At 31.4% G+C, this 18,277-nt stretch overlaps 1 protein-coding gene across 1 annotated transcript in view; it reads right to left on the reverse strand.

Annotated features, from left to right (window-relative positions):
- LOC132560564 (cilia- and flagella-associated protein 70-like) overlaps positions 1-18,277 on the reverse strand; it is a 28,902-nt gene that overhangs the window by 4,629 nt on the left and 5,996 nt on the right. Inside the window, exons 11-22 of the mRNA XM_060225228.1 lie at positions 15,781-15,850; positions 15,369-15,430; positions 14,887-15,024; positions 6,840-7,003; positions 6,252-6,312; positions 5,896-5,957; positions 5,684-5,749; positions 4,137-4,275; positions 3,630-3,815; positions 3,063-3,312; positions 2,618-2,773; positions 1,560-1,730 (exon numbers count right to left, since the gene is read on the reverse strand). Coding sequence (XP_060081211.1) covers positions 1,560-1,730; positions 2,618-2,773; positions 3,063-3,312; positions 3,630-3,815; positions 4,137-4,275; positions 5,684-5,749; positions 5,896-5,957; positions 6,252-6,312; positions 6,840-7,003; positions 14,887-15,024; positions 15,369-15,430; positions 15,781-15,850 — 1,525 coding nt within the window. The remainder of the gene's footprint in view (positions 1-1,559; positions 1,731-2,617; positions 2,774-3,062; positions 3,313-3,629; positions 3,816-4,136; positions 4,276-5,683; positions 5,750-5,895; positions 5,958-6,251; positions 6,313-6,839; positions 7,004-14,886; positions 15,025-15,368; positions 15,431-15,780; positions 15,851-18,277) is intronic.

Here is an 18,277-nt window from a genome sequence, read left to right on the forward strand (position 1 = left end):
CTGTGCTATACTTCTGTAGTGGAATGGTAACTTTAACTCCCCCTGAAATCAAACCAAAACTACACAGAAAAATGAAAACTCAGAGTTTTGTTTTTGTTGCGATAGCTTTTCTTTTCAGGAAAGTGGGTTTTTTTTTTTTTTTTCCTTATCATAATTTTATCAACAACAGAAAACTTCCAATTTCATGATTAATGCAAACTGTTAATGATGAGGGGAAAAAAAAATCAACATTAATGATATTTTATTATTATTTTCCCCCTATTAACTTATATTTTGTATGCCCTGACTTTACTTTTTCAACAACTATATGAAAATACTTTCATTGTACATATATTATATATATGACATCCCTGAACTTTTGCCAATGAGTCCAAAGACAATTTATGTGTATATATATATTGAAAAGAAGAAAAACTAATTCTTTTTGAATTTCATTTTTAATCAATTCTTTTATGAAGGAGCTCACTGTATAGTCATTTTTTTGTTTTTTTTTAATTCAATGAAACTGTTGTTGTTTCAAAGAACCAGTACTTTTCGTAACACAACTTCCAGTATTAATTAACGAAACACATTTTGTAGTCTAAGGTTGCCTCTTTATAATTATTATTTAGTCCTTCACTAGAGATAACTTCTTCTAAAAACCTGAAGGGTTCATAGCAAACATCAGAAGGGTAAATGAAATACTGCCTGTAAAAAAAATATTCACAAAAAAAGTGCAAAACATATTTTGATACACCTGCAGATTGATGTGCCCATATGAAGCATGCAGTTGACATTCAAAATAAGCAAAAGGTTGTTGTCACCATTCTGTTGTGAAAATGTCGCTTGCCCATAAATAAAAGAGTGCAGCTGGGTCTCTATACTTACTCTTGGGCTTAACTGGGGGTTAACCAAAAAAAGGGTTAAATTTATATATACTGTCTTTTATTGTTTCGCTTGAATTAATTTTAAATGCAATTATTGATTCTTTGATTTATCCAATCCATGGAGCTTTGATGCTCCTGATAATGGGGAAACAATCAAAATTGTGATTTAATTTCTGTCATTTATTCTGATATATAAAAAATAAATCATTATTTCTCTAACCATTCACTAAGAACATTAAAGTGTGATAAAAAATCAGTTAAATATGGATATTTAATTGTTTTCTTTTGTTTATATGTTTCACGGTTTTCAAAATTTAATCATAATCCAAAATAGAAATTCAATGAAATTTCAGCTTTTGTTTTAGATGTTTCCATCATCTAAGTCAGTGATGAGTTACAAATATGGGAACCATTTTAGATAAAACCCTTACACTACATGGAACATAAAAATGATTAACAAGATAATCAACAAGCTGTGTTTTCCTACAGTGTTTTGTCCTTCATTTACAAAATCTGTGAAATATAAAAAAAAAAAAAAAAAAAATCTCTTGTCGAGGTATGCATAGGTAAAACATTGGCTTTCATTTTCCAGCTGTATGAATCAAAAGATCTTAGATTTATCACTAACATTGCAGAGATGTGTGGATCTGAGTAAATAATTATCCAACAGAATCACCAATAACTGAACAGTACCTGATCTTCGTGTGGCAGACTGTCTCCTGTCAGACATCGAACGACCACCTCCAGACCTGGCAGAGGTTGGAGGCTTCTCACTCGAGGGTGGGGATGGCTGTTTGGTGTCTGATGCAACAGCTGTGGGAGGAGCCAGTCCTCCTTGGTCCCCAGGAGGTGGGGCCTCAAGTTCTGAAAAATGGGTCAGCAATGGATGCCAAAGAGTTTCTTCTTTAAAACACTAAATACATAGTAAAACTAATGCAGAGTTTGTCCTTCATAACTCCAAATACATAGTAAAACCGATTAATGCATGTCAAAAATTGGATTGAGAAAAAATTTTCGGGTAAGAAGTCCAGTAATCATGAATAAGCTTCTGCGGGATTACTTGAAGGAAAAACAAAAATTTACCATATTTTGATTGTACACAAAATGATATTAAGTTTTAAATGGGTGTGGATTCGATAATCAAAATAATGCAATAAATAGATGTAACTCAAGTTTAGAAGAATACAGGGTCAGATTATTATTGTTTTTAAACAAATGATTAGTACAGTCAAATGTAATATTTCTCATGGCATTTCTGAAAAAAAGTCAGACTCTAGACTTGCATATAAAAATATTATTTAAAACGTTTCAGTGATGAAATGAAAAAGTAAATGTGATTCACAAAAAAATGCAATTTAAGCCAGTGAATATAAAGTGTATTCAACATTTAACATGCAACTAGGTCTCGGGTGGATTTACAATATATATCTCAGTAAGGTATCACCAGATACTGTGAAACACTCTACCAAATGATTTTGGCCTTTAATCTTTTGAAAATGCCCATATTGCTAATAACCTGACAGACATTGATTTCACATGCATTACATTATAAGCCTGTCTAATATGACACCTTAGGAGACCTAACATATCAGTTAATTTGAACAGATCGTCAGAAACATTGTTTGTATACCATATAATACAAAATAGGGATGTTATAGATCCATGCCAGATAATACAAAACGTCACAATAACCAAGATTCAAACTGGAAAGATGTCTCTATAACATAAACTTAATCTTATATAAGCCATACCTTCCCCAGTAACGTCCATATCCTTCTTTTCTTTAGCCATCTCTTCCTCCCTCTGTTGTCGGACAGAGGACCAGGCAGCCGCCTGATTCAGCTTGTTTGCTTCAATGTATGCCATTTCTGCCCCAATCTCATTGTTCACCGTGTCATAAAACAAACCTTGAAAACAAAATTTTCCAGAATTCATTTTCAAATCAAATTCCTTTGGAAGTATTTTTTTAGAGTTGTCTTTGTAATTTAAGTGACTCAATGATGTTTTTCTTCATTATGTAGTAAGGACATGCAATGCTGAATATCAGTTTGATCGTATCCACAACTGATTTATCAAGATGGAAATAAATGGAGCAAAAAATAATCTGGGAACTTGTATCTTGAATCAGACAGTGAAAAATATCTTGATGAATCTGTAAAAAACTATTAATTCAAGTCTCCCCAAGTAATTCCCTACCTAGCATGGTCCAGGCGAGGATGCTACGAGGATCAACACATGTTGCTGCTTCAAAGAATGTCTCGGCGGCTTCGTGTTTCTCCAACAAAGTACACACAACGCCATACAGCAGCAGTCCCTGCAGGTGTTTCTGGTCAATGGCGATACACTCCTTAAAGCATTCCTCAGCTTTTGTGATGTCGTTGATGTACAGACAGAATGTGCCATACTCAAACCAATTGGTAGGATCATTCTTGTTGCGGGCAATTCTCTGAAGAAATATGGAAATAGTTTGATAGAAAAAATAATAATAATAATAAAACAACTACTGATTCTTGATAAACCAGGTATACTAGTCAAATTATATGCTACAAGATATTAATCTCTGATTCAACATTTTTTTTTTTTTTTTTTTACTTCATTGAGATCTCATTGAGTCACATAGTTATTTTGGATACTAAAATTTTGACATTGTTGCTATGGTTACTAAAATTTTTACCCTGTTGCTATAGACACTGAGTGAAAAATACGAAATCCGGATGTTGATACAAATACAAAAAATCTTAATCTGTTGCTATGATAACTCACTTCTTGGTAGTACTTAGTAGCCAGTTCAAAGTTCTCATTGACCTCTGCCTCACGGGCAAAGTGCTTGAGTTGAGCAGAGTCTGTAAGAGGAGTGGGCACAGGTGGTTGGTCCTCAAGGGCCAAGCTTCTGCCCAAAGCAACATGCATCTGGTCTATCAGGTAGACATACAGCTCGCTCAGGAAGGTCTAAAATAAAGGAACAGCAAAAAAACAGTTAGAAGATTCAACACATACAATGTATCTATCTTTTAATCTGAAATTTTGTTTTTGGATAAAGGTTTTATAATTGAGATTAATTCATATTATGATTATTAATTATTTCAGAATATATCAGAACATACTCAGATGTTTTTGTATTCAATTTATGACCTATAATATATCTGAAGTTGAGGATTTCTATTTTATTTCAAATTTCAGTGTTTCAAGGACTGAAAATAATTTACGCTGTAATTTTACTAAAAAAATTATTCAAAAGTTTGGTACTGAGGTTTCATTCTTGCACTTTACCTGGAGTTCCTGTCTGTTATCGAAGGTGGTGGTCTTTAGATACTTCTCTCTCACAATCTTCACCACAGCATGCTTCAGCTGCTCCTTAAAGGCAAAGTACTTCCCAGACGAGTTCAGCTCATAGATCAGTTTCTGTCTCCTGTTTCGATACAAAATGGTTGCCATGGAAATATGATTTATCATGTAACAAAGCATAACTCCCATTATCGAACATCACATCGAAGCAAAGCAAATGGTAGCTGCATGTGCAACCATAATATAATGGGAGAGTGGTTTGAAGAATTCTTTGGTAAAGGGGACTCAATTTTGTATAAACTGTGGGTCTCAGTCTTCTGGAGTCAGAGGGGGCAGAGCCCAATAAGGGAGATAGAGTAAATTCTTTAAAATCCTACTCCTCCCATAGGGATGATTGGATTTTGGCCAAATTTGGTCTGAAGCATTCTTTGGTGAAGAGGACTCAATTTTGTATAAACTGGGGTCTCTGGTTCCAGGGGTGGGAGAGGCAAGGCCAAAAAGGGGAAATAGAGCCAATTCTTTAAAATCAGACTTCTCCCAAAGGAATGATTGGATTCTGTCCCAATTTGGTATGAAGCATGAATTGTTTGGCTAACTCCCTGACAGAAGGGCAGGGCTTCATGGGGAAATGTAGTGTGTATTGTGTGGTTAGAAATTTAGATTTTTATTTCTTTTAGTTTAGATGAAGCGACTTCAGCCAAATAAAGCTAGGTGAGTGATACACCTATGGGCCTCTTGTTCTTTCAGGCCTGCCATCATGGAGTGTTCACAGGACAATATAAGTTGCAGACTATAGGTTTATACATGTTTTGGGACATTTAGGAACCTGCAGGATTCACTTAAGCTGATGGAAACTGCTGTATGTGAAAGGAAGCTGTTTGCGCAAGTGATTTGAGTTACTGTAGCGATGATGTTCTACAGTGGACTCACAGTATATTTAAGGTTTGTTTTAGGTTTAATATGATATCTACATATGATATCTACATATCTATATGATGTCTGTTACCAGGATCAGTAATTTGTTGGATGACAGTGGATCTCACTATGGAAAATAGGTAAATAAGCTGGTATAATTTCAATTTACCTGTTTATGATCAATTATTAATTGATAGTTGGTTTGTCTATTAAACTGCACTGATTAATGCTCCATGATTGATACTTGGATTACAATGATTAGAAATTCCAGGAATGGTTAATGGAATGCATGTTTTTGACCTGCTAATCAATTACTGATCACATGTCATGTAAGAGGAATGCCAGATACATTGCATCAGGGCGATATCCTCAAAACTGCATTTTTCTTGTAATATATATGACAGTCAGGTTTATCCACAAAATATTGTTTGTTTGTTATTTGATCTTTGATAACGTAAATTTTATTTAAAATTTTTTGACAAGAAACATACCTTGAAAATTGAAATATCTACTGGTTATTCTTAAATCCAGATAACTTTTTATAACAAAAATATGACCATTTGACAATTTGTAATTAGGGAAGATAATTAATGAAGAAAATCTATAGTGGCTCTTACCTGGTCTCCATGCTGTCGTTAGACTCTACAGGTTCATCTAACTTCAGTTCATCACCAAACTGATCCCTGTGTTAAGAAATGTTCAACATTAATATATCATCTTCCCAAGAAATTTAAAACTCATTTTGGAATCATGCAAAGAATCAGGCAAAAAATATGTTTTGTATACTTCCCATTTTAACCCCCAAATTTTTTTTTGTTTTCATTCTTACCTGAATTCATCCAAAATCAGGTTAGCTACACTGGCAACTTGGTTATGGAAGTCTTCCACTGACTGAAATTTCAAGTAGAAAATTTTGATACTTCATAGCCAATCTATTTACCGTAATGTATAAGTTTGAGTTTGTCATGTCCTTGAATACCTAGATACTTGGTATATCATTTCTAGTGGATCATAAACTGATTGGAAATCCTTCATTGTATTAGTGCACTTATTCTTTTGCAATCTTTTAAGAAAAATAAATACAGTTTAAAAGAAAACGAAAAAATGAAGAAAAAAACATCATCAAAACTACAGGAAGAGGACTCTGCTAAATATTATATCAACAAAAAGAATACAAGATCTTACCCTCTGTGCTCCATCAGTGCGCTTGGGAAACAGTGGTCTGGGTGGGATGTATTCTGCCACTCTGTAAGATGAATGTTTAATGTTTAGTTACAGACCCATCTGTATATTGATAAACACCCAGAAGTACAAATCCTTCCGCCTTTTTCTTTGTTTGTATACTTGTTTATTTATTTTTTTCCCTCTATATGTAACAATAAAGAGACATCTGAAGGTTTTTTTAGACATTTAAAAATGATGAATGTGTAGGATTGTTTGGTTTAAGAAATATTTTTTTCAATAAACTTATCAATATCATCATGCAATACCATGTTCGAAATGCAATAAGCCCTTTCCTTGAAACAAGCCCACTCACAAGTATTTTTGTTGCACAGAAATACTAATATAAATATTACTTCATTGTCCTGTAACAAGCCCACCAGTTAAAGAATGTTTTGGCCCTCTTGATTCAATAATGGATGAATGTTCTAGAAATGTCATTTATTTTTATCTTATCTTAGACAAATCAGTTTTTCAATGCTTGACATTAACATTATCAAATACAATATATCTTCTGCTGTTCATAAACAATACACAATATCATATACTGACCGTCTGGCGAGCTCCTCTGGGGGACGTTTCGGGATAAGGGGACTGGTCAGAGAGATTTCCAGTGTGATGTAGGACTTGGAATCTACATACTGCTGACCTTCTACATTGACAGGTGCTTGGCCGTCCACCTCAGATCCAGTGTCTGACTTGATTGTCTGAGAAGCCTAAAACATACAGAGATATTGTATAGCGCCACAAAAGAAACATTGCAACAGAGGTTGGAGATCTCCATGTCAGCTTCAGAAGCTTTACGGAAATTTCCCTGGCCCTATTTTCATATTCTAGTAGTTACAGATGATGCTTTATCACAATCAACAACAAGTTAGATAGATATTAAAAACAAACAAACATCACTGTAAGGAAATTAACAACATTAATACATGCAGTGAAATTGTGTTTCATTCTTGTGCAGAATTTTATTGTGCATCAATGATAAAGTTGATCTTGCTATCACTATATGTAAAGTTTTCATAAATTTTTTCTTTCAACAATGCGATGTTGATTATGTGAAATGTGATCTAAAAACATTGAAGATATTAATATTGTATAGAATTTTTCATCAAAAAATGTTTTGTAGGTGCTGATACATATGAACGTGATAATTTTGTTTACAAATATACATGTATATAAGATAATATGATTATGTTCTCTGGTATACCTGGGTACAGTATAAAGTATGTGATTACATATATTTTGTGATTATAACTCAACGAAAAACATAAATATGATATGTATATGTCAATATTCAAATCATATGGTTATACTGTTCATACCACTAGTGTCAAAAATATAAATAAGTACACATTTTATTATATATATTACACACACAATACTCGTCTAAAAACGATGATTCATTAAATACAAATTATTCCAGGTCTTAGTGTATATGTACCAGTAATGAGAATTTACAATAAATTGTGTTTTTTTTTCTATTTGGAAGAAATCTGTTATAATTTCTGGAAAAAAGAACAATTTTTTGAATGCTTAGGTATTATCTGGTAAATTTTGAGGAACAAACAATTTTGAACACCATGTTTTAAATTATCAGTGCCATTACTGATCATTGTCAGATTTATATTTTTATAAGTTCTTCTAAAATACCAGTATTATTGTGATTTATCAAAAACTTGGATTTAAACAAAGAAGTGGAATGAATTTATTTGAATAAACATCTTATATAGAAATATTTGTACAAAATGAATATTTTACAATTTCAAAATTTGTTATAACTCATAAAAATAGGAATGCTATGATATTTCATTTAAATCTCTTGTAGACAAGATTTCTTGTATTTGGAGTCTAATTATCACACATTTCACAGTCAACAGACCCACTCATCTACCACACCACACAGTCTACCACTCAAGTAGAACATAACATCTACACTGTACATCTGACCATGCAGTTCAGTTGATAACAAAAAATACAAGGCATTACTCTTTTTGGAGAAAAAACACTACTAATCAAATTACACTTTTACATCTTTCAGTTTCTCTTAATTATCACCTTTTTTCAACTTTAGTTATTTCAATCAATTTGTTAAATTATCATTTTTTTGTATCTATTTTTCATACATTCATCACAAATTTATATGTGATGGCATATGTATTAATAAAAAATAGTATTTTCAAATTTTAGTTACTTTGTTTGTAGAGTAAATATTGGAGCAAAATTGTTGTATGGTAATTTTACAAAGTAAAAGTATTATAATTGATCTGTATACTTGTTTGCCTATCATAAAAACCGAATGTAAACTATTTCATTAAAAGGCATTCTCTAGAATTGAATCAAATGTATTAAAAAGCATCTCAAAGCGTGTTACATACCGTAATTTACTCCATTTTAAATTGTTTAAAAATACTAATAAACACCCAATATGTTATGGCAATTATGACAGATCAAATTGAAGAAATCCTACAGAAATCACACAAATAAATATCTACATCATCTACCATTTCTATCACACAGAACACTTAACCAAAATAGAACAGAATTGTTTTCATCATTGCTGTTATCAACATTTGTGTTGTTTTCAAATCGCTTCAATTAATTTGTCAATACACATACAATTTTGTGAAAACATACAACTGAACTTTCATAACGGAATTATTTTTTTAAACCTACAAACAAAAACATCAAAATAGAATTTAATAATCAAGAAGAAGAAAAATCAAGTCAATACATGAGAGTCTGACATTATGAACAACTTTTTAAATTTTTTTTTTTCTAGAAATAGAATCTAATACTGATTTACAGCTATCTCTATATAACAGATATTCTACTACTCTCTTACCTGTATTTTAAGTATCATTAGGTACATCTACGACTATAAAGTGCAAACCTAAAGCGGGTGTTTGGTGCAGCCTGTTATACATCTAAAGTTTTGACATTCTCTATAATGAGTGTAGTCACGGCAGGTCGATCTGGGAACAGACCTCTTAAGCTATGAGAGGTGGCAAACCAACTAAACTTTACAGGAAATCAAACCATTTCACAAACGATTTCTAACTTCAGAAAAATCCTTAACATACGTTTTTCCATTTAAAAGCATTTGTTTGCATTTTAGTGCCGGAAAACTTCTTCAGTAATGAAAATGTTCCTACGTCTTAAAAGTAATTTCCTATGTGAAATCTGAAGCTTTTCTGAAGTTAGGGAATGTTAGTGAAGCATATTGGCCCCACTGGACAGCTATTTACCATATGAGATCCCATCTCTGACTTAGCACCTATACTGTGATCCTGCAGGCAAGATAAACCTGACATATCATTACAGGAAAACTCCCAAAGACTTCCACAAATTAATTTTTGACATATATTTTGTAACGTTAATTATCTGACATACAGTCAAAAAATAAATACTGAAAATGATATTCAAGTCTGATAGATTTAAAATCAGAAGATTTCTAAAATAAAACTTAATTTTTAACTGTAAATGCCAGTAGTACAACGCCATACACTTAATGAAATAAGAACCCCTTGCCCTCACAGATATGATGAATAATGGAGATATTACCCATTTGGTTGGTATATAATTTCCTTCTATTTACATTCAAACAGTATATGACAATCTTTACAGTGAAATTTTTTCTTCACAAATTTGACAAATGAAAAGTAAAAATTTTAAACAGATGAACTGTAGTAAGATACAGTTCTTCATGGAAGATTTGGACTTTACACAGATAGGCAAAGTAGACGCAATTTTTAAAATAAGTTGTTTTTGGGATGGAGAAGTGCTTGTACATAAGATATCTTTAGTATTGTGCAATTTAACAGATCTATAGACATCTAGCAAGGGACAATGAAAAAAAAAAGAGAAAAGGCAATTCTTCTATAATTTTGTGTTGTTTCCGTGCATGACAGACATTTTTTTTAGATAATTTTAGTGTAAAGATGATTGCTATCAATCATGCATCTTAATATATGTATTAGTCACCAGAATACTTCATTTGTACCAAATGTAGAATAATAATTTAGTTTGCTTGATAAAGTATACACTTGAATCTGTCAAATTGGACACCTGAGTATTCTGACATGCTGTCATATCAAATAAACTATAGCTCTGATTTCTATTGAAATCTGCAAAATAAGCCCACTCTATCTTGATATCCTGTCAAAATAGACCAATTTATTTGATTTTTGAAGGCACTTGGTTATACATATTCCATATAATTTTGCAATGATCTGATAAATAGTTTTAATCTGCTTTATGACTTGACAAAATGTTGATCTGTTTCAACTACTCAATTGTCCTTTTCCTAGAGCCTATTGAGAGATACACAAATATTCTGGTGACCTTACTCTGGTTGTCAGACCTAAACTGTTACTATAATACTCGGTTTACCTTCGGCGCTGGAGCCGTGAAATTGTGTGGGGAATCCTGTTGGAAAATGGTCACAATATACTTGTAAATCTAGATAATTTGATTATATATATAATTTTTCATAAACCATGCTCAATTACGTTTAATAATTCTATGATATCTGACCCCTCTACATCTCCCCATCCCTCAAAAATGAAGTTTTATACAAATTTTTCATCAAAATTAATCATGATTCCTTTTGATTTATTGACAAATAACACAAATTAATTTAACAATTCATGCTAATCAAAGATTTACTATAAAAAGTTGGGGAAAAAAGCATTTTAATAATTATACAACAGCAACTAAAATTTATGATGATTGAATTAACACTTTATGAAAACCTTTAGACTGAATTAATCTTCATAATGATATTTTCACCATAATCCAACTACATATAACTTAATAAAAAAAACTAGTAACATGCAATTATAGTTTTATAAAAAAAGTAAAATTTTGATTAAATATTATACTTCTACAGCAAACAGAGATTTCTATGCTTCATTTGGATAGCAAAACTTAAATAGACATAATCCGCCATGCATCTGTCACCATTTCTGATCTATTCCAGGCATGCTCCTGTCAATTTATGGCTTCAAAAATCCCATCACCATAATAATGTATTACACACCAATTTGAAATGAAAATTTGTTTTGTAGGACATATTTTGAGAGGTAACAAAAGCTGCTCACTGTCATATGGCCATAATGTGCCAATATTATCAACATAATGGTACTTTTCTTTTGACTTCATTGAATTTTAAAGTTTTCCAGAAGTAACAATCAACTCAGTTAACAATCCATCCAACACCAACGGTCTGTCAGTCTTCACAATGAAAGGATGACATTTTTCATTTTAAAAATTTGATTTTTATGATATTGATGAATTCAAACCAATTTTTTTCATTTTTTTTTTCCCCCCATTAAGATTGTACTTTCGGAGTTTATAAATATTTGAATTTTTTTTAAAAAAGCATCTTTTCACTGTGATATGTCTACATTTTCTTGCAAAATGTTAATTTTTGCTCTTCAAACATTTAACTGCCCTGGACAATGTTGCTAATAGCAAATAAAATACCTGGTAATTGTGATTAATAATTTTCAAACAAAACTAAAAGTGATACTATTACACCCTTTGTGCACCAACACCAAAATATATTTCAGATATCATATAAATATGTATATTTGAGAGCAAAGTAATGAGATCTCAATGCATGTTTTGTGAAAAAAGTGAATTATTTATGATATTGAAATGTGAAATGGAAAACTCATGAGTGAACAGCTCAAATACATGAAAAATTATCATCTTAATTCCTTTTGTATTTTTTTTTTTTTTTTTCGTTTTTGTTTTTTTTTTGTTGTTTTGTCTGACACTTTGCATATTAGTCTAAATAAACAAGTTACTGTAGTTAAGTAACTTTTTGTGAGCAATTTCTACCTTGGATAATTCAGGAAACAACATTAAAAATTTCCGAAAAAGATTTTTTTTTTCAAAACTGGGAATTATTCTTCATTTACATTTTTCACAGAGTAAAAAAGTAAAACCAAATCATATGAAAAGAAAAAAAACAATGGAAAAACAAAAGACATATTTGTCAATTTTCATTCTATATTTCTAAAATATATTCAATTCATCTGTACATTAAAATCTGCTCACAAAATTCAAAACTTTCTACAGTATGTCTAAGTTAACTTTATATATACATTTCAAAGCAGAGTAAAACAAAGCTTATGCCTGTAGGTATAAAGATATCGGTTGTATATATGTCCACTCCAATGAATCACTCAAATGCCTTACACCGTTAACAAAGCAGTCTATTGATAAGAAAAGTGAGCACCCTGTCAAACTAGTGTGGAGTTATAGGTTATAGACAGACCTCTGGGGGATTGAGTGTATGACCTCCGTGATGCTGTGATGCAATACTCATGGAGCGCTGGAAAACGATACATACCATCTAGTGCCAAAGTTATTATTTTGATTTGCATTAGTGGATCCAGTGCATGATCAATTTGAATGAGGATTTGAAGAAATTTTACTTAAGGTTGTATGCTGCCTAGCTTACAAAATTTCTTTTCTGAAAGAATTTCACTAGTTGAAACATGTAAAACAGCTTGAATGAATGAATGAATTAAGTGATAAAACTGCATGTTGCTCAAGGATGTTTGCACTTGTTTAGAAATTATTTTGATGATGCTAGTCCAATTATTTAAATATTTTCTCTGATGCAAAGCATATGATTCATATGAATGGCAGCATACATCCTCTATGACAATATTTTCAATGAAAGGGTCCAATTGATGTAAATGATGAATTATTTAAAATGCTGACTTTCTTTTAAATGTTCAAAACAATTAATTTATATTTATTTTTTTAAGATATGTGAACATTACTACAAATAAAAAAAACAAGAATTTAGGATTGTTAGTCGGAACATTCTTGAATCCTCTGAAAATCTTCCTGAATCTTTCAGTGCATTGTGAAAAGTTTCAATTTCAACACTGAAAAATCAATCAATCCCCTTAGACATGGGTTCAACAATAATGACCCTGACATAATGCCTTAATACCACACTTTTTCTGATAACTATCGGCAACATCTTAAAACAAATAAACCTGTTTTTTTCACATTGAGGGTAATATGTCCTCTGAGAAACGAGAAAGGTTTGCAAAAACACAAAACAAAAACCAAACAAAAAAAAGAAATGATCAATTTAACTTCAATTTCATTTCATTGATAATTTACCAATACTGATAATAAACTATCAATAAAAGAATTTTAAAAGATTTGCAAATAGAAATCACAATGCCATATTTTCAAAAAAAATGATGGGTCATTTCTATCCAATGTAAAAAATCTATCTCTGGTAAAAAAACATCTTCACATTTCACTGGACATGCATGCAAATTTAAGAAATTAAGACCAAACTGAAATCAACACGACACCAAAAACAATATCTACCAAAATCAAGTTTTTTAAACACAAAATAAGAAATAGTTATGGATGTCTAGGGCAGGATATTATCACTAAACAAAAAGAAACAAATTAGAACTGAGGACAAAAACCAAAGATCAAAGAAGTCAAAAAGTGAAACTGTATTGGCAAAGAAACCTGCCTAAATGCAGCTGATACACATAATGTACAAGATAGTATGATAGGAAATTTCATATTCAAAATCTGTTAACAGCAAAACAAAATAAACAGAGAACTAGAAAAAGAAATAGAAATTAGAATAAAAAAATATTGATGAAACCTAAATCACATAAAGGCTTGAAAATGTCCAATCCTGTTGCTTTTATAGATTGTCTATCATGCCATTCATTGAACACATGGAAACTCTCCATAGACTAACACTACTATTGTCACACGGGTGTCACATGACAGTCACATGACTGTCACATGGTCATCACGCCTAAATCACGCCTACCAGTACCAACCTCATGATGGGCTACACTACTGGAACGCTGAAATACCATGCACATAGTTCCGTCATATTTGTCACAAGAAATTATCAAAAAACAAGAAAGTCAGTTCTAGAATTATCAGCTTCACATCTTTGGTTTCAATGATTATTAAAAAAATCACCTTGCTATTAAGTTACTTTATTTGTACCGAAAAAAATATAGGAGAGGGTGGGCATTAGAAAAAGGTGAGACTACATATAGTTCATACAATATTTTATTTACTGTATAACATTTATTGTTCCTCGGGTTTTTTTCTAACAAGCTCTTAATGTTGCACTGAATAGCTTCATACTTGCTATGTACACTAACTCCATCAAGCAGCAGTGAAGTTCCTGTGCAGAGGATGTGTAGCAATAATTATCCTAAATGTAATTAAGGGAGAAAGCGTGCATTGGATAGCTCGAGCTATTGAACATTTCCAATTCTTTTGACAATAAAAATACAAATCATTGATATTCTTCCTAATTCAGAAAAATGAATAAATGAATAAATAATTGATATTTCAAAATTTAGATCTTGTCGAAAATCAATAAAAAACAGTTAAACCAAATAATGAAAAAACAATCAAATCTGAAAATTCCTTGGCATTTAATTTTTTGAAAATTATTGAAAAATGAAATACACAGAGAAGACCACATAACCACCTGTTAAAAGATAAATGAACTTGATTAGAATATGAAAATTATATTTAAACAAATTTATTCACAAGTAAAATCACAGGTACATACCCCCTTCTTAACTTCTTTTTCCTTTTTCTCATCCTTTTCTTTCCCTGTTTTCTTTGGGAAAGGCGAAGCACTGTTACGATTGAGGATGTTAAATGCTATCCTTCCAGCCTCTTCACCATAACCATTCTTTCTCTTGGTCTGAACATTTTAAGGTTTCAAAAAGATATTTTATTTATTTTTTTTTTAAATTTTAATATCTTAAATATGACTTTCACTTCAAATATTTCGAATGTTGGAAGAGAATTTATTTAATAATAATCTACACATTTTCTTGACTTCATCTACTTCTAAAGTTATGTTTTCAAAATAATAATCTTTTATCTAGATATATAATTCTGAATCATTAATCAATATACATGTATATATTATCTGAAAATGAAAAACCGGATATTTTTTGAGACTAAGAAACTCTAAATGGGATGATCAAGAAAAACTATTATTTAGTGTTAAACTTATAAAATTCTGATTGACCAATCATTTACCTTCTCATGTAAAGCATGGTCAGTATAGGCATGCACCCTATAAGCACCTCGAATTCTCTTCACTGCAATATTAAATAAATGAGTTTTTAAAGCAAGACTTATTGTACCATAACAATATTTTACAATGACTTGGAAAACATCTTCAAGAAAGTACATGTATGGTCAATAAGGCAATTCTAAAAAAAAGTGAAAAATAGTTAGAATTATCAAAGTGTGTTTTCAGTATTGAAAATGTTGGTCATTTACTGCCATCAGCTGATATTTGTGTACTCTGATCAAATTAATGACCCAAAGTCTGAAATGTGTTTTTGCATATAAATAAAGTAACATGAGGTTGACTTTGAATCAGAGATGATGTTTGACTCCTGGGCTTATTGTGAAGTAAATAGGATAGGGATTTCATGATACTTACCTCCAGGATACAGCAGAGGGGCTAGGTTGATGTAAGCCACACCATGGTAACTGATAGAACCTTCCTCTTCCTGTTTTTAAATAAGCAGATTTAATATGAGTTTGAAAATGATAGGACAATATCAATTACCAGTTAAGTTGAAATTTGATGAAATTTGATATCTAGTAGGTCTGAAGATACTCCAGTGTTTTATTCAAATTAGAGCTCTTTCTCTGCTATATGCCATCCAAATATTCACTGTACAGGTCTAAGGAGAATCCCTTCAATTTTAGTCTATATAATCAAATTGTAACTCAAAACTGATACCTGAAGTTATCGAAGTTTTGGTCATTGCTATTTAGTTACGAACTGATAAAAATCAATTCATGTTTCACAATCATGATAGGTACAATAGACTTATACATCCACAGTGCAAGCTCTTATTTGAATCAAACTGCTCAGATTTCCAGGAAATACAATGATCATATAAAATAATAATGAAAACTTTATAACAAAACAGGGTACACTGGATTTATAAGGGAGATACAGAAACATTTTACAAGAAGTTTTGGTTGGGAATAACATGTTATAGACAATGAGGATAGTACAAATGAAATTGATTTTTATGAATTAAGAGTATACTTAACTAAACTGAGAGCTTCAAAATATGAAACACTTTCATATATAAGAATATATATATATAGAAACAAGTGATCCCAGAGGAATCTTGGTGCCAGCCATTGTTTTATTAAATTGTTCTTTAAAAATTGGACCTTTTCATTTTTTTCTGTATTCTATTTTGCTCTCAATGATACAAAGTTTAAACAGTCCTTTACAGAAGTAGCAATAATAATTGTCAAATTCAAGATGGTCACCTCTCAGCCATTTTGTATTTCCTCATCAGTCCCAAAATCAAATGGGCACAACTAGGAACAAAGAACCTACATATTAAATTTGATAGAGATTCATTCAAGTACTTCTCATGAAATAGAGATATTAAAAGTTGTTTACAGGTGGACGATGGATGGACGATGTACGAACCACAGACAAAGAATAATTTGAATAGCCCATCATCTGATGATTATGGATTCAAATGAAATTCCACACTTTCAAGACAAGAATTGAAAAAAGTGATCAAATATTCAAAATCAAAACACAGACTAAAATAAACACAAATGAAAGAAAGAACTTCAAAACATCACTCTTCTCTTCATAATGTGCTACATTTCTGAATCTTGTGATCTAAAGCATACATGCTATAGTAAATTTGTTGAAAACAAAAAACCTATGGGTGAAAAGTAAAACACATCTAATAAATAAGGAGAGATCCCAGAGGGATCTTGGCGCCCACCATCGTTTGATCTTTATATGCTCTTTAATGTTGGATCTTTTCCATTTTTTTTCTTCTTTTCTCTGTTTTTGCTCTTAATGATAAGAAATTTGAATATTCCTTTGTAGAATTAGCAATGATAATCTTTACCTGCCAAATCCAAGATGGTCAACTGAAAGCCATTTGGTCTTTTCTGGTCAGTCCCAAAATCAAACTGGCACAAGTAGAGACCAAAGGGAACATACAAAGAAATTTGGGAGAGATCCTATTTTCTGATCAGTCCCAAATTCAAACAGGCACAACTAGGGACAATGAGTAACCTGTACATGAAATCTGATAAATATCCTTGCAGCATTTCTCGAGAAGCATTGATAACAAACTTTCAAAATCAAATGCTAAGATGGCTACCTGTTGGCTATTTCCTTTTTTAGATCAGTACCAAAATCAATCACACAACTAGGGATCAAGGGAAACATACACGTGAATTTGAGAAAAATCTATGCTGTAGTCTCAATACATAGCGACTATAAACTTTCTAGGTCAAAATCAAAGATAGCCATCTGTCGACGATTTTGCTTTGGATCATACCCAAAATCTGATGGGCAAAACTAGGGACAAAGGAGAACCTACATAGGAAATTTAAGAGAGATCCATCTAAGATTTCTCATGAAATAGCAATAACAAACTTCATTGAAAAAATTCAAGATGACATTATGAAATATTAGAAAGATCCAAAAAAGTACTTCTCACAGACAGACAAATGACAGATGATGGATGGATAGACGGAATGACAGACCACAGACATAGGGCGATTTGAACAGCCCACCATCTGATGATGGGGGCTAAAAATTAAGCATAAAAAATAAACAACATAAATAAAAAAAAAATAGAACAACAACATAACAATTAAAATCATGCCCATATTTAGCCAAAGTAATTCTGTAGATTGCCCTCACATTTGGGTCAAAACAATGAAAACCATTTCTAGTTTGAACCCTATTAATGTATTTATAAAAATTTGAATTATGATGAAATTTAAGAAAGTGAATGTTAAGATATCCCTAAGGACAATTCTATATCACTGCAAATAATAGCTTTTGAAAAGGTTCTAGATCTATTAGTCTTACTTTATTTCGTATCTGTTGTAAGTTGATACTTTTAGGATGTTAAAAAGATATTGATATAGAA

Source organism: Ylistrum balloti, unplaced genomic scaffold (assembly GCF_031769215.1).
Source record: "Ylistrum balloti isolate Yb309-2 unplaced genomic scaffold, AGI_CSIRO_Ybal_v1 Utg371080, whole genome shotgun sequence".
NCBI lineage: Eukaryota > Metazoa > Mollusca > Bivalvia > Pectinida > Pectinidae > Ylistrum > Ylistrum balloti.